Raw genomic sequence first — 22,480 nt, 5'->3', positions numbered from 1 at the left:
TTTTCTTGACTAAGCACTAACATACCTTCATGTTGATCAGCAGCTGATTCAGTGGTAGAACTGTAATAGTTGTGGATAGGTGCTATGAAGCATCAACGGACTGGGTACCTACTTTAATCGATTCCCTGTATATTGGCAAAGAATGAAGTCATTTACCCCCCCCCCCAATCTCGCTTCACTTGATACCCTCTCATCCTCGTTTTAATAGTATTTAAACCTACAAGGAACCAATTTCGACGGACCTTTACGTTAGCAAGGGTAAGATCTACATTTTCACACGAGGCCGAAGATCTAGGGAAGGTTCTAATAAATAAGCATTCAATATCGGCTGTGTTGGCTTGGAAAGTCCTTTGTCATTCTTCCGCACAAAATACGTATGTAATCCATCCACGAGAGTGGATACACGACACCAGTCACAACAAGACTGCAGGCACAATTAAATACAACAAGAACCCCAGGAAGTAGACACTTTAAAGGGCATAAATAGATCTTAGAACAAGAATCTTTATAGAGTCGTCGCGGTGTTCGGAACAATTATTTATAAGTAGTCGGACTAGAAAAACTCTGAATCATGAGGTGGGAGGCCGTATCCTCCAAAGTCGTCAATGGAGTCGTGCACATGCTGAGGTGTGTAGTATAAATGTGTTGCGGGCTCAGCGACTCCGTGCCTTTCAAGGATATGCATCAACCTAAGCACAATAATGATAACATGGCTAATACAATTCACTTACACGTCTTGAAGGTGCCTAACTATTGCCCACTCAGGAGCAATCACGCTCTCCTGACCCTGAATCTGGGCGCATAAGAGGCATTTACGACGCTTGGTCGTGTGCGCGCCGAGCTTCATTGGTGGATCGGTTGAACAGTATCCAACCATAGGTTGTTCAATGCGAAGTTCAATATCATGTACATTTCTATACGTGATACCTCCGCAGAGTGAGCGCACCGTCTTCAAGTTTTTCTTGAAGAGCTTGTTTGACACGATGTAATGGCGCACCTTCCAGGAATAAATATTAGTGTACTTTATCCTCTTGTAAAGATATCGATACTTACCAGCTCTACCCAAGTCACTTGTTGAGCGTCAAGGCACCTCTTGCATTGAAACTCGGCACCCAAACCAGCCAGTAAAAGGTGCGACGCGGTGGGTATGTTCAATGATGTCATGAGAGCGCATGCAACCAAGTGCGCTTCCACATAAAAATCATACTTATTGAGATTTACCTTTTTTGTAAGCGACGTCGAATTGGGCTTAAGAGACAAGGGAGATGCAACGAGGCCATTTTTTTCGAGAATTTCGCTGTACGTCATTGGAATCGGGGACAAAGAATTCTCCTCGATGTCGTAAAACAATATGTCGCCTCGTAAGAGCATTTTGTGCTCGTCTGTATAATTCGAAAGTGGGTCGGGCTTGCTTTGAAACCGGAGCATTGTCGGCCGGACAATGGGGCTCTGTACACGTGATTGTTTCTTGCTGAGCACTAGGTTTGAAAAATGGGATTCGATCCCACGCTTCCACTCAACTATCAATTCCTTGATGGTCCCGCTGTGCTCCTCGAAGAGGGCAAGCATCTCCTGTTCGGTCCGATGCGTCTTCCACAAATCCTTAACGATGACCCAATCGCGCATATGTATGAACGATGGGAACGGTGGGCAATAAGGAGGTGGGGAGGTGTAATCCCACATCGACGACTGGCGGTGACGGATTACAAATCTAACAGGTGGTGAGAGTTTCATCACTAGCTCGTTGAACTTTTTTGATAAGCTTGTTTCTCTAGCTATTGCATGAGCCCGTTCAGGACACTCCTCCAACAAAAATGTGAGCCTTGATTGGATATCTGTCCAATCTGATATCACGTGAGCAAAATTAGTTGGGACATCTGCAGGCAACTTACCTTTATTGGTTGCAGGTTCCGGTCAACAGACCCACTCGTCCCAAATTGGCTTGAGTTGTGCGTCGGTATTCAGCCTTGACATATCATCGTCAGCCCAACCGCTCTTTGCTAAGCGACGTTGGGTTCTGTGTTAAAGTAAGCACCATTGGACTTAATTGAGCTCATTTGACTTACTCTTTCTGACAATGATATATGCGGTCAACTAACTCACTTGCTCGTGCAAGACTTGGATAAAGAGCAAAAGTCTGAGGAAGTTTGTAAGCAAGTTAACATAACATACCAAGTTGTAAGCTCACCTTGGTATGATGTGTTGATTTGTTTGCAGAGCCGGCCGTGCAAGGATATTTGAGAAGGCTACTACTACGTGAGCTGTATCTCAAATCATCTAGCAAGAAACGTGAGTGTTCTCAAGATAATAATGAGTCTATAAACACTACATTCTTCCTCCTCTAACTCATGTTCACTTCCTTCCATCATTGCTGCAAGATTTGCTCCGCTACCCGACTCAGTGACAAGAACCCAAATGATGGCCAAGCAGGAGTACGTACCAAGTTTTTGAGTTCATGTCTTACTGGTTTGAATAAGTGGGCGTGAGACAGGTAGCAAAGGAAAAAAAATCGGGTCAGGATATAGAATACTAAGCGTAGAACGCGTGGGGTTATATACGGCTGCGGATCACACAAGGCTTGGTCAACTATAAGCCAATCTGGCTTTTTCCGTGGTTTTGCCCAGGATGGAGAACCTTGTTTTTGAGGTAAGTATTTCTAAATATGGGTGAGCTCATCAGCCGAGCTGTAATGTACGCCGAGCCCAGCCCAATCGACTGCTTCTTGCGATCATGAAGGCTTGATTTTTGGATGCACGCAAGCGTGCCTTCCCATCAGTAATCAACACAGCTACGTGAAAGTGCTGTCAATTGAGATACTTGGAACATTGCAATTGCAATCATTGATGTTGGTGTCTACACATGTGCCGCGCATACAATTCATGTTCAAAGCCATCAGGTGATGAGACTGTACCACAAACATACGTTGTGCGTCTTGTATTGAAGTACATAGCCAAAAGGTGGCAACAAGATGAGACCACCACTTTGCCACCTTGATTAATTTGACGCGTTCTGGATCTTGTGATGCTTCCATTTCACCGGGCCATGTGCCCCGCACTCTAGAGTTTGTGCTGAACTCAAAGGCCTCAGAGAGATCTGTACAAGCAGTGGTACATCTACGTCCCTGGTGGCTTGGAAGAATTTCGCGCTCCTTTGATATTCCCTATCATGTTTCATCCCCTCATTTCGAAGCCCGCACCTGCTTGCCCCCTAGTTAATGCGTTTTCTATTTCAAAAATTCAGCTTCCATATTGTGCGTGGCAAACACACATAAAAGGCTGTCATATTAAGGCGGAACTCAAATATGGTCTAATTTACTTCACTAATTGTACCTGAAATTATATACCCTTTTACTCCCTTCAAATTTTATACATTCATGTAAATTCAGCAATGTAAAGAACGCAACGAGAAGTTGTTTTTGGTACTTCCATAAGAGAAATTTGGCTGCAATGAATGAGTCTCAATTCCTCCACCTACCAATAAAAGAAAATCCTCAAAAAGAAAAGTGACTCAAACATTGTTCATGAGAACAGGATTGACCGTTTTAGTATCCAAGTGGAATCAGACAAATACTTGTGCAGCTCTGAATATTTCTATGCTTGTTATCGGAAGTATGCTGGCAAAAATTACTAGTATACTTTTGGCACGGTACAGTGCCAACTTAGGCTTTGGTGGCTCCAAGAAACCAACATAAATCATATGTGAAGAAGCAAATAAATAATAAGAGTGCGTATACATGCATATTTTTAGGCAACCAGCAGGGGTGGGGGATCCGGCACGGAGTGCACGGATGGGAGCTGGGGCACCAAGACGCAAGCAGAACTCGCGGGCAGGTGGCCAAGCCCAACAATAAGGGGAGCGTGAAGACATTTAGGTGGAACATGGGTTTGCAAGAAACTGTCACTATTCGAGTGAATGGGACGGTGGGTGGGGAAAGATGAGAATAAGGGCATGATGAGGAGTTGAACGTGCTGTGGAAGTCTGGTCAAGCAAGTAAGACCAATAGTCACGTGACTAAAACTGCACTCATCCCGCTGTGCAACCCTGCGCCTAAGTCTGGGCTCATGCGTCTCCGCAGGCTCCAATCCACAGTACCTATCAACATCAGTATTGAAATACAATGATTGGCTAAGAGTGAAGCGGAGTTAAATTGATGTTGGGGTGAACGTCGGCCGTTAAGGGGTTGATGATTTTCTTTGCAATCAAGTGAGTGTAACAGCTGAGATGTGTATGATGGGTAATCAATGCGTAGCCATGGCTAAGTGAAAATTCATGAAGAACAGCAAAACAGGTAAGCTTCTCTGCATGAGTGTCACCTGAGAAGTTGGTCAGCAATAACGGAATTGTAAATGACGAGGTAAACAGGATTGGAGTTGGGTGCACGCAGTTCATTGAGCAGTTATAGCTCGAGTCATTTTCACAAAGACCTGGGACCGTTCTCAGCCATTTTGGATGCATGTGTGCATTGGTTTTTAAACGTATTTCTGTTACTTGCGTAACAGAAGCTACATGGACGCAAAACTTATCCCGGGCCAATCAGGCCGGTGCGTGTACCCGTGTCACTCAGTAGATGTTGCGTTTGCGCACTGCTTATGATTTTTCATTTTTGGCGCTTGCGCCTTGTGTTCCTTCTCTTCTATACTACGTTTGGCAAGCATGTTGTGCTCACAGCAGAGCTTGTCCGGTCCTTTCCCCTCCCTTTTTCCGCAAGTCCCATCCGCCTGCACCTTTTTTACGTGCATACAATCTACTGTATATACCACTGCCGGCACCCCCTCTTCTACCCTCAAGGCCTCACGTAGCATGCCCTTATGACACCTGTATCCGGCTCAAATGTTTCCCCTGATTATCCAAATTGCATGTCTTCTAGCCTGCAAGTTTGTTTTAAGAGATAAGTACAAATCTTCCATTCGTGCGGGGACTAGTTACACAGCCACTAGGGCACTGCTCACTCAAACTGAGTGTCTCTTTTATTTCACTCTTGCGGTCAACATGACTAGGACAAAGATCTCAACTCTAGACCAAGATGAGTGGCAACTTTATGTTTCTCTGATTAAATTAAATCTATTTTTTTTTTCTAAAAAAAAAAAGCTAAACCGTTTTGTGTGTTGGGTATTGAAGCTCCAATTATGTGATCGAGAACGTGTGTGCAATGTTTGCCAGCACGCCAGAGGCCGGTACAGATGGAGCTAATGATTAGCACTAGCACCTGTTGCAAGATTGAAAATATTGGCAGTGGACAGGGTGCTGGCGCCCTGAAGATTTGGATCATAATCAATCACAATTCCTATACAGACCAGCACCAGACACAAGGCAGCTAGGAGAGGGGGGCAAACTCAAGCAAGAGATGTAGGAAAGAGGCCGGGAGAAAGTGGAATGCAGATAGAAAGTGATAGAACAAGACAGTGAGTTAGACACTGGCTTCCATTCACAAGCCCGCCCATCCTGTGTAGCTCCAGGACGGTCACAGTTCAAGCGGCAGGATGTTAATGTTCTATGAAGTTTGCGCGTAGAATAAAGGTATCAATCTCAGGTGTGATGCTGCATGACCAGGCACTAACATGGATTTGCATTGACAAGCAACTGATTGAGTTGAAGAGCTTCGGAAATAGGCTTATGGTGTCAGAACTCTGATAATTGTAGAGGGATGTTATGAGGGGTTGGCCAACTGAGTGTGTGCTTTGAGTGCTCTCTGCATCTTAGAAGAGGATAAAGTCATAGATTTATTTTGTTTTGTTTTATTTTTTCAGGTGTTGTTTCACTCAATACCCCCTTACCCCAGTTTTAATAGTGCGGAAACATAAAAGGAATCAATCTCAACGGACCTTTGTATTATGACCAACAATGCTATCAGGAGCCTTCAAGCTTGAACATAGATTTAACTGTCTGTACATACAGTTTTTAGCACTATCTTTGCTGAATGATTATCTTGTACTAAATCTATCTACGGCAAATTGACTGCGTATCAATATTATCTTGTATGGTCACACCGTGTCATAAGTGTCTGTTAGTAGGGGTAAGATCTATACTATTACACAAGGAGGCCAACAGTCCTTGAAACGTTCTAATGGAAATTATCAGGTACGCTCTTATTGGATGTAATATCCCCCCCCCCAGCGGCCCATTGACTAAATTACCCCCAAACCGTCTACACTGGGAAAAAAAGTAGTCTGGAATCAAGAGTACAGGTACTAGGGCAATTTAAACAGCAATGAGCAGTGACAAGCTCAACTGACTTGTCCTTACCCAGAGACGGCTCTTCTAGACCATATCCTTGCTATTTTGTTCCTCAATTTTGTCTCAACATATTTGAATAAACAATTTCCGTTAATTAGTGTCAGTCACCGCAACAATAATCCACGCTCCTTAACGGGTAAGCGCAGAGCCTGATTACTTGGCTACCAATAATTCACCAATGACTTGCGCTTTCCTCACTACATTACATGTAGAAACGTAGGGTATGTAATCTTGCATTATTTATTTGAGAATTAGTCTTGCCTTGGTACCCTTTCTCACCGCTCATTCTTTTGCTCTAATCTCGTGTTAATTTGCAATTGCGTATCATGTACGCATTCTTTGATTATTTTACATAGGCGGTTCTTGGGATGCTGCTTGTTCAGACTTTACTCCGTTGTCCCAAGAAGACAACAATATATCAAGTGCTTAATTGATTAGTTTGCGTTGTCATATTGCTTTCCATGCCTTAGTTTGGGGGCGTTGATCTCTCCCTCTGACAAGGCCCTCCCATATCAGCAAACACATAGACTCAACGTACTTGTGACTAGTGATGCCATAATCACTGTAAGGTACAACTATATAAGTAAGCCTTCAATATTGGCTGCATTGGCTTGAGACAAAGCCCATTGCATTCTTCCACGCAGAATATGTATATAACCCATGCATGAGAGCAATTACATGGCACCAATCACAACAAGACTACACATGGAATTAGATATAGAAATAATCCCAGGTTTTAAACAATTTAAGGGGGGGGGATGAATCTTAGAACAACAATGCTTGTGCAGTTGTTACGGCAATTAGAACAATTCTGAATCTTGGGGCGGAAGGCCATATCCTCCAAAGTTGTTTATCGATTTGTATAAGTGCTGAGGTGTATAGTGTAAAGGTATTTTGCCCTCAGCAACTCCGTGTCTGGCAAGTATATGCGTCAGCCTAAGCACAAAAAGGATAGCTTGGCTAACACGATTTACTTACACGTCTTGAAGGTGCCTAACAATTGCCCACTTGGGGGCAATCACGTCTTCAAGACCCAGAATCTGGGCGCATAATAGACACTTGCAATGCTTGGTTGTGTGCCCGCCAAGCTCCATTGGCAGATTGATTGAGCAGTGTCCAACCATGGATTGTTCAATACAAAGTTCAGTATCATGTACATTTCTGTACGTGACCCCTCCACAGAATGAGCGCACCGCCTTTAAATTCTTCTTGAAGAGCTCAGTTGACGCAATGTAATGGCGCAACTGTCAGTAGTAAGTATTAGTGTAATTCAGCCTCTTGTAAATATATCAACACTCACTAGCTCCATCCAAGTCACTTGTGGGGCGTCAAGACACATTTTGCATTGAAAGTTAGCACCCAAACCAACCAGTAAAAGGTGAGATGCGGAAGGTATATGCAATGACTCCATGAGAGCGCATGCAACCAAGTGCGCTTCCACATAAAAATTGTACTTATGGAAATCTACCTCTGGTGTTAGCAACGTCGAGTCGGGCTCAAGAGACAAGGGCAATGCAACGAGACCATTATTGTGAATAATTTCGCTGTACGTCAATGGGGTTGGGGGTGAAAGATCCTCCTTGGTGTTGTAAAATAATACGTCGCCTCGTAAGAGTATTTTGTGCTCGTCTGTGTAATGCAAAAGTGGATCAGGTTCGCTTCCAAACCGGAGCATTGTCGGTTTGACAATTGGAGTTTGTACACGTGATCGTTTCTTGTCAAGCACCAAGTTTGCAAAATAGGATTTGATCCCACGCTTCCACTTGACTATTAGTCCCTCAATGGCCCCACTGTGCTCCTCAAAGAGAGCAAGCATTTCCTCCCCGGTACGATCCGTCTTCCAAAGATCCTTAACAATTGTCCAGTCGCGCATGTGTATGAACGACGGGAATGGAGGCCGGTAAGGAGATGGGGAGGCGTAATCCCACATTGATGATTGGCGGTGGCGGATCCTAAAGCTGACAGGCGGTGAGAGCTTCACCAATAGCTCACTGAGCTTTCCTGATAGGCCTATCTCCCTGGCCTTTGCATGAGCCCATTCAGAGCACCCCTCCAACGAAAGTCTGAGCCTCGATTGGATATCTTCCCAATCTGATATTACGTGAGCAAAATTTAGTTGGGGTATTTACATGCAACTTACCTTTGTTGGTTGGAGGTTCGGGCCGATGGACCCACTCCTCCCAAATTGACTTAAGTTGTACGTTGGTCCAGAGCCTTGATATATCTTCATTGGTCCAACCCCTCTTTGCTAAGCGACGTTGGGTCCTATGTCAAAGTAAGCACCGTTTTACTCGACTGGGCATATTGGGCTTACTCTTCCTGGCGCTGGTACACGCGGTCAACCAACTCAATTGCTTGTGCAAGTCTTGGATAAAGTCCCGCAGTCTGAGGAAGTTTGTAAGCAAGATAACGAAATACACCAGGCTGTACGCTCACCTTGGTGTGTTTGGTTACTTTGCTTGCAGGGTCAACCATGCAAGAATCTTCGAGAAGGCTATTGTTCTGTGAGCTAAAGACTAAATCATCTAGCGATAAGCGTGAGCGAGCCCCCAAGCAGCGATAAGTCTACGCAGCTTACTTTCTCCTGTCTTTATTTTCAATTCGCTTGCTTCCGCACTCGCAGGATTTGCGCCGCTAAGCGACTCAGTCATGGGAGCCCGAATAGTGGTTAAGTTACAGCACATACCTAATGTTTGAATGCATATCTTGCTAGGTGAACTAAATGGATGTGAGAGACGCGCAGCAAACGTTAGGAAATTGCGGCAGAGTGTAGCGTACAAAGTGCCGAACGTATTGAGTTATATAGGGCTACGAGTCGCACAAGGTTCAGTTAGCTACAAGCTAACCCAGCTTTTTGCGTGGTTATGCCGTGATTTAGATCCTCGTGTTTGAGGTAGGTACTTCCAAATACGGACGAATTCATCGGCCGAGCTGTAATGAACGCCCGCCCCAGCCCAGTTCATTGCTTCTTCTGATCATAAGGGGTTCGATGTTAGGATGAGCGCGACCGTATATGAGCAGGGACAATCAACAAAGTGACGTACAATTACAATCCGTTGAGCTACTTGTACAATCGTTAAGATCGGTGCCTACATATACAAAGCACATATAACCCAAGTTTAGATCTATTAGTCAAAAAGTATGCTACGCACGATACAATATGCCTTTTTTTTTATTGAAACATCTCACTCCAAAGTGACAATAAAAATACGATCGTTAATTTTGCCACCTTGATTAATTTGACGTGCTCCGGATTTCGCGAGGCTTATACTTCCAGAGACCGTCTTCCGCGCACCTGGTCCTTGTGTTCGACCTCGAGGCCTCGGATAGAATGCCACAAGCAATATAGGTACCCTGGTGACTTGGAAGCTCGTCTCCCTTCGATATCTCCCATCATATTTCATTCCCCCCTTTCAAAGCCCGCATTCGCTTGCCCCCGAGTCAATATTTGCATTTCCAAACCCCACTTTCCATATCAGGCCGTGGCAAGCGTACAAATTGGGCCGGCATACTATTACCAAACTTGAATAATCGGGTCTATTTCATTGATTGTATATACGACTACATACCCTTTTCTCCTCTTCACATTGTAATCCACTCATGAAGGAATGCCAAGGAAGCGACAGGAAGTTCTTATTAGCACTTGCGTTCGAGGGGATAAGCTGTGAATTATCATGCTCAACTACTCTACCTACTAACAGTAAACCGAACCTTCAAAAGATTGGCTGGTATTATATTCACGAAAACAAAATTGTCCCTTCCCGTACCCATATGGGATCACACGGATATTTGCGTAGTTCTGAATCGTGTATTTCTACATTGGTGATAGTAATCACGCCGGTCGAGCCCAGTTCCACCACGGTACCAGCAATATTAGTATCGGAATGCGATGATTGGCTGAAGGCAGAGCGGAGTCGAATGTTATCGGCGTCGACGTTGGCGTTAAGACATTGCCCTTGCGATCAGACAAATGTGAGTGAATGATGGGTAATCAATGCGTAGGCGTGGCCAAATGAAAAGTGGCACAATAGGTAAATTTCCCTACCCGAGTGGTACCTGAAAATTTAATCAGAAATACCAGAATTGTAAATGAGGTAGACAGGATGGGAGTTCGGGTGCGCGGGAGTCATTAACTGACTGCAGCTGGAGTCGTTTCCCAAAGACTTGAGTCTATTTTCAGCCATTTTGGATGCATGTGTCAATTGTTTTCTTTTAAAATACATTTCCATTACGCGAGTGACGGGAGCTACGTGCGAACAAACCACTCAACACAGGGACTAAAAAAAATCACGTCACAACATACATCCCTACAGCGCAAAGAAATTACCGTTTATAAGAATGAGAGACAAGAGATTTCGCAAGGAGAAGAGAAGCTGCCTTTTCAGTACGTCTAGGTCCGGCCGCAATTGTAAAATACTGGTAGCGATTGGTCTGTAGACGTTATGCATATAGCCTAATACCAGAATAAGGGATAAATTTAAGAACAGTTTAGAGCTCGCCTGTTGTTCAAAGAAGGACACTTGAGATTAGCTCTCGAGATATTTTAGAAAATATTTAAAACTTCGACTATGTATAGTTTTGCGACGCTTGTGGAGGACGCAAAACTTATACTCGGCCGACCAGGCCGTTGCGTGTGCCCTTACTGTTCAGCAGTTGTCATGTTTGCGCACTGTTTTCCGGCGCTTACGCCTCTTGTTCTGTTTTCTTCCGTTCTACGTTCGGCGAGCACATCGTGCTCGCAGCAGAGCTTATCCAGTCCGTTCCCCCCCCCTTTATCTCCGCGAGTCCCACCCGCCCGCGCCTTCTCTATACGCATACAACCCGGTTTGGCCGTCCACCCAGCTCGCTCGGTGGCTCGGCCCCGGTGGCACCCTGGTTCGGTGTACCGCCTCTCCGGCTCCCACCCCCGTGCGTCTGCCGGTCCGGTCGTATGCCCCTCTCTCCCCCATTTTATGTATGCATATTCTTCTCGTCTTTATCTTCGCGTGCCGCCCCAAGGCCCAGTCTTCCTTTTGCGGACAGTGGGATCACGTGCTCAATGTTTCTCATAATCCATGGGCAATCACATGAGTTACGTAAACTTGACTTTGTGCCTCCCCCCCTAAGCCCCGTGAAGCAGCCAGAATACGTACACTGGTCCTTGAGTTCAATCTCAATTAAGTGCTACCTCCACATAAAGAAATCAAAAATGGCTCATAGTATCGACCAACCGCTTGTAAGTTAAGTGAACTTCATTACGCCGCTAGTGTTTGCCGATTTGACCGTCGGATACATAGTTGCTAGATATACACCAGTGGAAAGAGACTGGCGACTTGCTTGAAAAAGCAATGAGCAGGTATATAGAGCTGAGCATCTCACTCAAAGACAGCCTTTGGCCAAAGAAAGCAACCCCCAAGGAGTTAACCACACAGATCGGCTATGCACTCGAGCAGATACAAGATAGTTTCTTTCCAAAGATCTTTCGTATTCGCAGCACCCTGGCCCAAATTAGAAATAGCATTACCTGCCCCACATGTGCTTTGCCCCGCGAAGTCCTATCTGAAATTTTCGCAAACGTTGTCTTTGACTTTTCATATTATTCTCCTGTGTCCGAATCCTTGAAGACAAAGGTGTTTAGAATCTACCGCGCGATCTACAACCTGATCGGAGTCTGTACCGAGTGGAGGGACGTTGTATTAAATAATGGCTCATTCTGGTCAATCATTCCTATCTTTGGCTCTCCGTCTTACGACCTTCTGGGCGAGAATCCGAACCCTGTTCCAACACACATGCTTGAAAGATCCAAGGGGAACTTGTATCTTGTGGCTACTCAGCTTTGCAATCCAATATCTGAGCCTGTCTTATCCGAGCTAGTTCCGAGATTTCGTGCTGTGAATATTTCCACAACAAGTCTATCTACAGTCCGGAACATTCTGAGTGCATTCTTAGTCACCAATTTGTCTGCACATCTGGGACTATCTGAGATATCGATATACAAGGACCAGCGCGATTCGTATTACGAATCCCTCCCACAAGAAAATAACAACGTCTTCTCACCAGGCTCGACAGAGCACAACTCATTCACACATCTTATTTCTTCTCTCTCTGCAATACGAATTCGCGGAACCCAGTTGTGCTGGCACACATTTAACTACTCGCACCGGCTGACCGAACTCCACCTTCAAGAAGTCCTGTTCGGCTACGACGAGGCGGTGGCAAACTTTCTTGGTACACTCTCTTCAGCGAGTCAGCTACGAGTCCTGAAGTTCATTTCCGTCAGAAGTTTTTACGATGGTCCACTTGGCGATAAAATGCCAAAAATCCAGCTTCCGAGTCTACAAATCCTTCTCGCTGACGATTTATACTTCAACACTCTCGATACCTTCTTATCTTCTATTACTTCTCGCTCTCATCGCTTGAGACTACTCCTGAGTGGAAGAAGCCTGTACCTTCGATTTTGTCGGGGCACTCGTGAGCGCGAAGAAATTAGCTGGGAGACTCTTTGCGAATTAATGAGAAACGTGCTCGTTAAGGACCTTTTGATCACCGGAGATGGCATTGACCCTTGGCCGTCTTCGTCCCCCAAGTCGCTGGGAGAATTGATCAAGTCGGTGGTTCCAGGTTTAGAGACACTATGGATGAACTCGTGGAATTTTGATGCTGCTTATTGCAATGTTCTGACGCATAGCTCACTCTCCCAAGGCTCACTGGTCGCCAGCATTGCTAATCTTTACATAACGCGCGCCAAGGTTTTTAGTTCGGAAGCCATTGTAGATATGGTGACCAGTCACCTGAAGTCAATTCGACAACTAGAACTTGGACTGGCTGTGCAGGGTGATGGAGAGGAGCGATGGACCCCAGTTGAAGGAGATCATCCTCTCGCGAAGGCTTTTAAAGACATCATACCTGATTGTCGCATTACAAATTATCAAGCTTATCCAGTAGAGTTTGAAGACGCCCCCTGGGAATTATGGTAATAGTTTAGGTTAGATTAGGATGTATGCTTGACACTTGCTAGTATCATGTGTAATGACAGGGAATCCATGTACGACACTGAAATCTGCACCAATGTCTTTCAAGTGACCTAGTACATATATCAAGGCTAAAATCAGGGCACGATGTGCCAGTAAATTGCATCAAAACATGTTCTGCCAAGAGACTTGTAGGTAAGGAAGCTTATACCAAGCCTGGTTTAACCGGAGCTTTGTGTCTACTATGGAGCAGCGTCTTCGTAGGTGGTACTCAATCACCTACAGCTAGTTCGTTATTAGGAGTACCTATCTATAATCTCATACAGTTAACCAAGAGAGTTTCTTATAACTTATAAAATATATTTCGCTTGGTTATGAATATGTTACATATGAATGTGTGTGTTGTAATCAAAAGCTGGATTTTCAGTCTGGTAAAGTCCATGAGTAAACGCGCCCCGCTTCGTCTCCGTGAAACAACGATTCCCTAGCAGTCCATTAGATTCCGATTATTATTATATAAACATCACTCACCCCACGAATTTTAGCGATGTTACTCTTGGCATTCGCATAGCGAGGCCAACTCCTTCCGTTTGTAAACTGAGCGTCCGAAGGGCAAGGAAATCCCACCGAGCAGGTCCCTCCTGATTCGTTGGCCGCGGTGGATTCGGGTCCTCGAGTCCAGGTGTTTTGGGCTTCCATGTCCTGAGAATAATTTCTCCTCCAATAGCCGTCGCGAGTATCCCCACAGGCGAGTATTCGCGCTCGTGGAAACTTAACGCCAGGATAGGCTGCGCAACCTCCAGCTCCGCAACGAAGTAACCATTGAGGGTGTGAAGCTTAAGTGATGTGGCCGAGCAGGTTGCAATGTTCCCCTTGAAAATATTCAGAATGAAACACGGATGCGTGCGTAGGAAAAAGAACCTACCGTAGATTCCATCACTGTACACAAGGAAACAGGCGTTTCGTGAAGGACGGTCCACACATGAACGCCACGCTTTAGGTCCCATACTGCAGCGAGTCCTCTATGGTTGTGGTGGGTTTCATCTTCAGATCCGCTGACGACTATCGACCAAGCTTTTGAAGCTGCGACGCAGAGTACATTATCTGTATGTGCCTGCATTTGACGAGTACAGCTTAATTTAGCAATATGTCCCGATCGATGTATGCGCCACATATTGACTGATCCATCAGTTGACCCTGTTAAGAAACTCGTCGCATCCACGAATACAGCGCAAGTTGGATCGTAAGACTCGGCAATGTATTGAAGCTGTATGGATTTGTCAGTTATTGGAAAATGAAAAACGAAAACTGCTCGCCTTGGAATCACTGTAAAGTCTTAACGAACGATCATTGAACCCCCACTCAAGTCGCTCATGAGGTACATCGGGGTTCCTCAAAGTATGGGTGGCACAAGGGATAATCCGATCCGAGATATTATCGATCACAAGCTGCTCCACCGGTCCGTCTATGGCTTTCAAATCGGTTAGCACAAGGGAAGCAAAACGATGAAAAAAGAACCTACTATGTACCGGGCGGTACGTATGACATAACAAGTCATAGCTTTCTTCAATCCCGTAAATTGTTCCTAATGGTAATGTCTTTACTCCTTCCATCATACGCGGTGGGTGTGGACTAGTAAATAGTTTTCGTGGCGTCTGTCCAACTAAACGATACATCAGCTCACAATCCGGATGGCTGACCCCTCTTACAATTGTGAATGATGCCTACGGTGGCATCTCGTTCCATAGGGTCGGTGATCGAATCCAGGTCTAGGGGCGCTAAGCGTCAAGCTATCACAGAGTCTAGGCTACTCACCAATGGTACCTTCGTAACTCAAAGGGTGAAAAACGTTGAATGATTCTGGCTAATTACAAAGCTCAACTCCAGCGAGAAGGTACCACGCTGTGGGCGACTTACGTCTCGTTGTTTGTGACCCTTAGTCAAAACTTATGGTAAATATGATGCACAGGCTAGCCAGGAGCGATACGCACCCAAATTAAATCGATCCAAGAAGGCAGCCCTCTGCTTACAAGTTCGCTTTCCAAGGCCTGTAAAAAACTCAGAATTGAGAACATACAAAACAAGTTGGCTCAGACCTGTCTGTGGAGTTGAATAAACAAGTAACTACCCAAATCTGTAAGCGGGGGAAAGCCTACTACAAAACGAGAACTCACGGATCGTCGTTGCACCACGGTGGCAGTTTAACATTGTCTACGCGCTCGCCATTTCCTTGGATCCCAAGGTCTAAATTTGCTCGATTGTCCAAGAACTCGTGACAGGTAAACATTTCCGGAATTAGCTCCCTAACGTCACCCCTGGTATCTTCTGATGCCGACTCCCATGCTCGTTGTATGCTATGAAAAAGGCGATCAGGGAGATCCCAACTGCCTCCCTGAAGCCGTCTAAAATGATGCGTAAAGGGGGCGAGCCGGATCAAAAAGTGGCAAACGATCATAGATGAGGAGAAATGAGTCCTAAAAAACCATTTATGAGCAATTCACAAATCTGACTGATTTACATACCCGTAATTGAAAGCTTGTTCTCCGATGGATTCCAGACTTGAATAGCGAGTCTTGGCGGCTTCCATTCTCGCGGGCGACAGTGCACCCATCGGTTTCGATAAGCTAAACAAATGCGGAGGTTAGTTTAATTTGAGTACTTGCCAAACCGGCATACATTCTGAAGGTCTCCGGGGAGTTGAGGTCCAGTGTTTTGGATGTGTAATCACTGAGAACCCAGGGCTAAGAGTAATTAGTACCTGCTCTAAATTGATTAGACACTACTTACAAAAACGGGATATTGAGTGAGATCATTGCAGGTCCTCCCGGAAGCTTGATTCAGTATACTTAGATAAGCAAACTGTGATCAAAGGTTAGTAGCTAGTTGCTTAAATTAAAAGTGTGGGATATACGTTACTGATCTCTCGTGCTTGCCACCTTCGAGTCGCCGTAGATACTTCGTCCCGACCTTGAAAGGCCAGGCTAACTCGCGCACTCATACGGTTAATTAAGGGAGACCGGAACCCGCCAGGGGTCAGAGACTCAAGGCTGCTTCGGGCTTGTACAAATGCGATTTTGTTTAGAATTTGTTGTCGTGCATCTGACGTGGCGCATACAACCAGTACCGTGCGGTTATCCTTGAAGTAAAATTCAAGCCTATTGAGCTATGTATCAGCTATAGCAGGTGATACTAAGTGAATTATTTATACCCAACGTCCTATTGCAATGGCAATTAATTGTAAGTATCCGGTCGCGGGGTCGTACTAAAGAAACGCACTCTAAATAAGAATGTCCGCTTTGATTGAGCTGCAAGCTGAGTGTATGGCCTACATAATCCTCTTAGCCTTTTAACAGCTTCTCCGACACTGGGCTAACCATTTTTGCGTCAGTCGGCTGTTTTCGAGCTCAAGTGCCACTCCAGGAATCAAAAAAGCGTCCTTTGGTGCTTCGATAGCCGCAACAATATCACCTTGTTGATTCTGATAAAGGCCATCGACAAGATATAAATGCGTTTTGCCCATGATGATTAGTCCAGCTAGACCAGTGGTTAAACACGCTGATAAAACTTTGTAATAAATGATTCTTACGCCAGGCATCTACTCCCAACACTCGCGAAACATTTTGGACCTCTTCGACAACGTCACCGGCAACAAGTTCATGTCGAATATGCCTCAACTTGTCATCAGTGTCATCCCCTTCGAGCTCTACTGAAATGAGTTTTCTCTATGAATCATGCGGGGCTTGGGTCTCACCCTCTTGGCCGGTTGCTGCAATTTCGTAGCTTTCAGCCCAGGGCGGAACCTCGACGTGAACTACCGAAGATGAATCGTCTTCTGTTTCTCGAACTTCTCGAGAAAAGTACGGCAAGTCGTCATCAGCCTCGCGGCCAAGTCTCCCCTGTTCCATTTGTAATTTTTTCCTGAAAGTGTATAGATCATAAGCAGGATTCTGCGATGAATACATCCATTTGCATACCGAACACGAAACGGTCCCTCCGTGTCGTCCAGCTGCCATTTAATCTCGCGCTTAGATCCAGGGAATAATTCAGAATCTCCTTCGATCCGCCGCTTCCATTCTTGTTGATTGGATGCTTGCCTCCGTGCCTCGCGTCTGTTAAATGATTAGTATCATACTGCACCATCAGACCAGGCAATCTAACCTGTCTTGTATCATTTTCCTCAGCCTCTGTCTCTCGGACGTAGCCGTAGTTTTTCGCCAGGAAGCAAGTCTCATCATTGTCTTAACGTAAGTGGGCTCGGCACCACCAAGTGTATTGAGCGATATTCGAGCCGAGGCACGACGACTTGTGTTTATAGGTCGAGCCCCATTTGACAAGTCTCGTAGCTAAATAGAACCATGAGTATCATACGATTTATTCTCAAAAATTCTTACTCACCTCTTGCCTCTGGCCCGCATCGATTACCGAGTTTTCGCTCAGAAGATTAGCAAGCTTTCTTAACTTTTCTTCCAACCTCGCCCCAGTACCCTCCCTCTCGGTCTGTCCTTCCTCCCTTCTAAGTTTCAAAAAGTCACGGTAAAGGTCCACAAATATGGTCATTGACGACTTGGTCTTGAAGAGTAGTCTGAAAGTCGGAACCGATTCATATAGCTCGACCATTTCTCCGACCAAGACATCCATTACCGCATCCGATTCGCGCTGCTGGAGTCCTCGTTGTAGCGCCGTGAGAATCGTGGAAAACATAACGGGATTGACGACTTGTCCCTCTCCATGAGCCGAGCTTGCGTTTCCTCCTATCCGACCGAATAACAGGTCAAAGGCGGCCACATGTACACTCGGGTCCCAAGCGCCAGGGACCACACATCTGATCACCGTCCAGCCATGGGCGAGCTCAAACTTGCGTCCAAAGCTAGGCGAGTTATTCATCATCAGTCCGAGAAGGGTCAACATATGGGCGGCGACAACAGGGGTCGGGCGTTCTCCAAGCAACAGCAACAGGATCCTTGATGCAGGAAGGGCGGCGCAGAAGCGTTGGAGGTGATGAGAAGAGTGCAAGACCGTGATCACTACGTCGAGAACGAGCTCTGCGCGCTGGGCTATAACAGATTTATCGGGCTGGGGAGGAAGGCTGGACATGGTGCTCATCGGTGTCAACGCAGCTGTCCCGGCTTGAGATGTATGAAGATTCGCAGCAAGGTAGGCAACCAGCGCTTTGATTGATTCCGGTGTCCAAATCGCATGGGCCACGACTTTCAATGCACGAACAAGCTGGGCTTCCATCTCGTCCCTGAAAATACCCAACTGGACAGCCAACAAGAGCTTTTTCAAAACTGGGAGTTTGGAAAGCTTGGATTTGATTGTGAAACGAGAAAGTTTACTTGTCGTAAGGAGGGTTGAAAAATGGTCAAAATACGCGGACTGAACACTTGGGTTGGTGCGTGCCCAGAGGTCAATGTCGAGGGCGAAAGCGCGGTACGATTGAGGGTTTGTCACGACAGATTTACTAAATCGAAACTGTTAGTAAATTCACAAGGTTAGATATAAAGGCTCACCTAGGAGTTTTGAAATCCACCCCTAGAAATTCGAACAAAGATTGAAAGATATCAACCGAAATAAGCCCTGCTTTTTCGTACAATAACTGAGCCAAGACTTCATAGCCGGCTAAATATAGCTTGATTGGTAAATGCAATTACATATGCGTACAGGGCACGCACATAGATTTTCCATATCTTCCAACACTCTCCAATTTGTTCGCACGGAATTAAGGAGTACACAGATCGATTCATGGAGCATCTCAGTCGTCTGAGTCCAAATTCGTGAATTGGCGTTTCAAAGAAAAAGACACACCAAACATACCTCTGCCCGCTGAACAAACCCTAATCCGACGGCAGCACCTCCGACTCTCCTCAACGCCTCATCAGTCCCAACGACTTCGCACTTTACTACATCCCCTCGCACGCTAGCCCACCCAGCCCCGCGCTGGTCCTTCTCCGCGACACAGTTCAGGACCCTTCTTTCTCCAAGCCAAGGCGCATCCAACTCCAATTCTTCGATTCCCCGAGGCGGCTGTTCAATCCACCCAGAAGGCAAAAGGGCACATACAACCGCTTCGCCCAGTCCTATCTCCAGCCCTGTTGCGAGATCCGTTCCGAGGTTGGTTGTCCCTGCCGATGCAAACAAGTAAACATTGAGAGCAGTCGCTGCCTCGTATGTCAAATGTCTCCCCAGGCCTGTCCTCAAAGTTCCTGTGTACCGGGGCCCTAGATGGTGCGCGAGTCTAACAACGGCCGGAGAGAGCGTGGTATTTAATATGTGGGTACTTGAAATGTAGTATTGCGGGGGCGGTGGATTTGCAGGCGGGAGTGATGATTGGGACGTAAATGAAGAAAAGGAACGAGTATGTTGTGGCGTCGGTCTTCTGGAGTGAACAGCTGAGGCAGGGTTTGATCCAGTATAAGACTTTTCGAGAGGCGAGGAACCATAGTATATGTGGATCTGGGAGAAACGAGGATAAACAATAGTAGATAGGGTATCAGTCAAATGTCCGTCAATGTGCATTTCTGTTGAGAATATCAGTAACGAAACATAACTAACTAAAATGTAAAACGCACTTAGTCCACTCTCTCCTGATCCCCAAGTGAGTCCTAAGTGGGTCCATCGACCACGTTGAATCATTGAACCCGGTAATGTGACTATCCCCTGCCCGTCACTAGTTTCACTAGTTTTACGAGAATTCGGTTGGATAGCTAGACAGCCATCTGGTTTGAGAACGAGAGCGAATAGCGTAGATTGAGCCCCACGAGATTCGGCCGAAACACACCCAAATAGATGGACAGGGACATGAGAACGGTGCTCAATGTATATCCACAACTTTGAATGAGAAATTAGTCTATGAGCCATAACCTCATAAAATATGGGCGTACTAAGACACTAATTCCCCTTCCCTTGAGATTAAGATTTTCGACATCTAGCCCACACCTATCACCACGAAATGACAGAAAACTTGGCCATCTGGCCTGGGGGTTTCCCTTGAGCGCGGCAAGGGCCTTCAACCCCACAGCTCCGTTGCTCGAAGTCCTTTTAAATAAATGCTTCAAATCTGATAAAGGCGCACCAACATCAATAACGCGACGAAGAAGCTTTTGTAGAGCATGAGATTCCTGAACCGGAAGGTCCGTACTACCAATTGACTTTGATGTGGGCAATGGATACAATCTATCCCAGACAAGGCGAACGATGCCAGACCCTGCCATTGTTGCACGATTCGCATAACTCACAGCTGCAAGTCTATCAAAAAGTTTCGCCATAGCAAATGAGTAAGTCTCATTGGACAGAGACCAAGTTAAACGAAGTAGAATAGGAATAGCAAGAGGGTGACTAATCCGCGCAGAAGGCGTATCCAACTGAGTGATGTAATCACCAACAGGCGTTACTGTGGCGTCCGAATCGTCATGGGATTGCGCGTCGATGGTGGGCAGGAAGACGGACAGAGAGGGCAGCTGGAAAACGAAAGCCGCGAACGATGAGAGAACCATTGCCTTTGTGCCTTGTTCGGGTCGGTTGAGATAATCAGAGGCCGAACTCTCGAGTGCGCTATATCCTACATTGTGCTAATTGAAAATGAAATAAGCACTGTGGGGAAGTCATAAGATGAAACTCACTTTAAAATGCGTTTGGTTAATTGGGTGGTCTATCATTGCAACACTAAACACTTGCATGACGAGGTCAAATGCTATAGCTGGGCTTTCACTTGGCAAAAACGCGCTCGTTGACAGAAAACTGATGAGCACAAGAAATCCGTCCATTTCACGAAACACATCCTTCGTTGCAGGATCTATCAGCATAAGTCTTGAGGCTTCACCCAGAAGCTAGTATGGACATAAGTAAACGCAATGGAAAAATGAACTCGACTCACGTCTATTCTCGCTGTATCATCCTCTACCGCGTTTATCGATTGGACTACCATCCGCATGGTCTCTACCCTAGCATCGCGTTCAAAGTCCTCCGGGGACTCGGGCACCGCATCAGGTGTGCCATTGCTCCGTAGAGAGACAGCTTCCTCGAACCGAGTTTTCAACGGAGTCAATAGACTCTTGAGCATGACGAGGAAGGGGGACTCGGGCTAAATAAAAATCACGTGGTTGCGTCTGCAATATCACGTGTACCTTCCCACGAAACCCACATTTACTACCATTTGCCTCTGGTTTCTCCAGTTTTACCAGATATAGCGAATCATCCACTTAACTTCTTCCTAAAGTGGATACCATATTAAATGACATTATTATATATAAGATCCCATGGACCTTCTACGTAATACGCTATTTAGCGCGTTTTTAGTCGTATGCTTTTTTGGATATGTTTCTATAGGATCATTGAAGGAGCTACATGCGGACTGGGTAGTTATTTAATTATTTAAATACAAATTGTAAAGAGTTTATGACCCTATGCGAACCAGTATGAATGCGCGAGTTACTGTATGTGACCAATCACGTAGTTTTGACCATGTGGTTACTCTGACTCAAAGCATGATTGGATACATCTTATTCGTGTATATAATAAGGGTCTCCAAGGCAGTTTTACTATCACCGATTCATTGTATTCCTATTATATCGTGTGCTATCTAAATTAAGAATTGATCCCTTTCTATATTAGTTGCAACAATGAAATGAGATAAAACCTATCTCAAGACATAACTCATTACATCCGAAGGGTACAAATGACGAGAGAATCCTTCAAAATGAAACTAAAATGAGGGCTAAACACATGGGGCAAAGGTGTGCGGGGAAATAGTAGCCTTTGTACCGGGTTTCCATGAAACATATATAACGTATTATCACTGCAGATAAGAATGTTACAGCAGTGTCAAAAGCGACCAACATGGCCTTGAATCACAGGCAACGAGTGGCATAGAATCGGCCTATTTAAAAACTGCTAAGTGAAGGCTGTTAGATCATAAATCCGAACGACGGATTTGATCACGATCTACATATTGTTAGTCTTTCGGGGTACGTATATGCATATAGAAGTACTCTTTCATATCGTGACCCCCGACCTCGCTATTCTCTCCTTTCTGCTTTCCTGGTAGCTCTAAATAAGGACTTACTCATAAGACTTTTATACCTACTCACTAGCCTTGCGGGTTTATGGTTGACGTATAAATGCTGGGGCTAGGGAAGCACCTTTAGTTTACCTCTGATTGGACATTCCCCTATCGGGCATCTACTTCAGCAAGTGTAAGGTTTCACTTATCGTCCACTACTGTAAATACGAACGTCGATGGCGACCGTGTCGCCGAGGTAATGACAATCCGTAAAACACTCGATTGTTGTGGTTGAAAG

General features: G+C 45.5%; 4 protein-coding genes across 4 annotated transcripts; 1 reads left to right on the top strand and 3 right to left on the bottom strand.

Moving 5' to 3' along the window:
• Positions 1–553: 553 nt before the first annotated feature.
• Positions 554–2,457, bottom strand: RhiXN_10136 (uncharacterized protein; the record flags this gene model as incomplete). The annotated part of the gene is made up of 8 exons (XM_043329952.1): positions 554–668; positions 732–997; positions 1,054–1,771; positions 1,928–2,017; positions 2,067–2,137; positions 2,189–2,277; positions 2,327–2,388; positions 2,441–2,457. 8 exons carry the CDS (start codon positions 2,455–2,457, stop codon positions 554–556), a joined length of 1,428 nt encoding a protein of 475 aa, XP_043184049.1.
• A 4,577-nt stretch (positions 2,458–7,034) lies between these two features.
• RhiXN_10135 (uncharacterized protein) lies at positions 7,035–8,937 on the bottom strand (the record flags this gene model as incomplete). Its single annotated transcript, XM_043329951.1, has 9 exons — positions 7,035–7,149; positions 7,213–7,274; positions 7,428–7,478; positions 7,535–8,325; positions 8,375–8,499; positions 8,549–8,619; positions 8,671–8,759; positions 8,813–8,868; positions 8,921–8,937. The coding sequence occupies 9 exons, from the start codon at positions 8,935–8,937 to the stop codon at positions 7,035–7,037; spliced, it is 1,377 nt and encodes a 458-aa protein (XP_043184048.1).
• A 2,485-nt stretch (positions 8,938–11,422) lies between these two features.
• On the top strand, positions 11,423–13,190 carry RhiXN_10134 (F-box-like protein; the record flags this gene model as incomplete). Its single annotated transcript, XM_043329950.1, has 2 exons — positions 11,423–11,449; positions 11,511–13,190. 2 exons carry the CDS (start codon positions 11,423–11,425, stop codon positions 13,188–13,190), a joined length of 1,707 nt encoding a protein of 568 aa, XP_043184047.1.
• A 417-nt stretch (positions 13,191–13,607) lies between these two features.
• On the bottom strand, positions 13,608–21,243 carry RhiXN_10133 (beige protein; the record flags this gene model as incomplete). The annotated part of the gene is made up of 30 exons (XM_043329949.1): positions 13,608–13,668; positions 13,716–14,056; positions 14,110–14,267; positions 14,530–14,655; positions 14,707–14,847; positions 14,894–14,953; positions 15,000–15,048; positions 15,102–15,119; positions 15,176–15,232; positions 15,281–15,308; positions 15,359–15,658; positions 15,707–15,808; positions 15,861–15,925; positions 15,972–16,043; positions 16,096–16,339; positions 16,393–16,400; positions 16,461–16,509; positions 16,559–16,718; positions 16,771–16,887; positions 16,936–17,102; positions 17,159–17,293; positions 17,343–17,527; positions 17,580–18,645; positions 18,695–18,803; positions 18,857–18,944; positions 18,999–19,702; positions 19,754–20,012; positions 20,066–20,752; positions 20,804–21,010; positions 21,058–21,243. 30 exons carry the CDS (start codon positions 21,241–21,243, stop codon positions 13,608–13,610), a joined length of 5,949 nt encoding a protein of 1,982 aa, XP_043184046.1.
• Positions 21,244–22,480: the final 1,237 nt, after the last annotated feature.

This window comes from Rhizoctonia solani, chromosome 11 (genome assembly GCF_016906535.1).
Source record: "Rhizoctonia solani chromosome 11, complete sequence".
Classification (NCBI taxonomy): domain Eukaryota; kingdom Fungi; phylum Basidiomycota; class Agaricomycetes; order Cantharellales; family Ceratobasidiaceae; genus Rhizoctonia; species Rhizoctonia solani.
The sequence above is the reverse complement of the archived record's forward strand: the minus strand, read 5'-3'. Positions and strand labels throughout refer to the sequence as shown.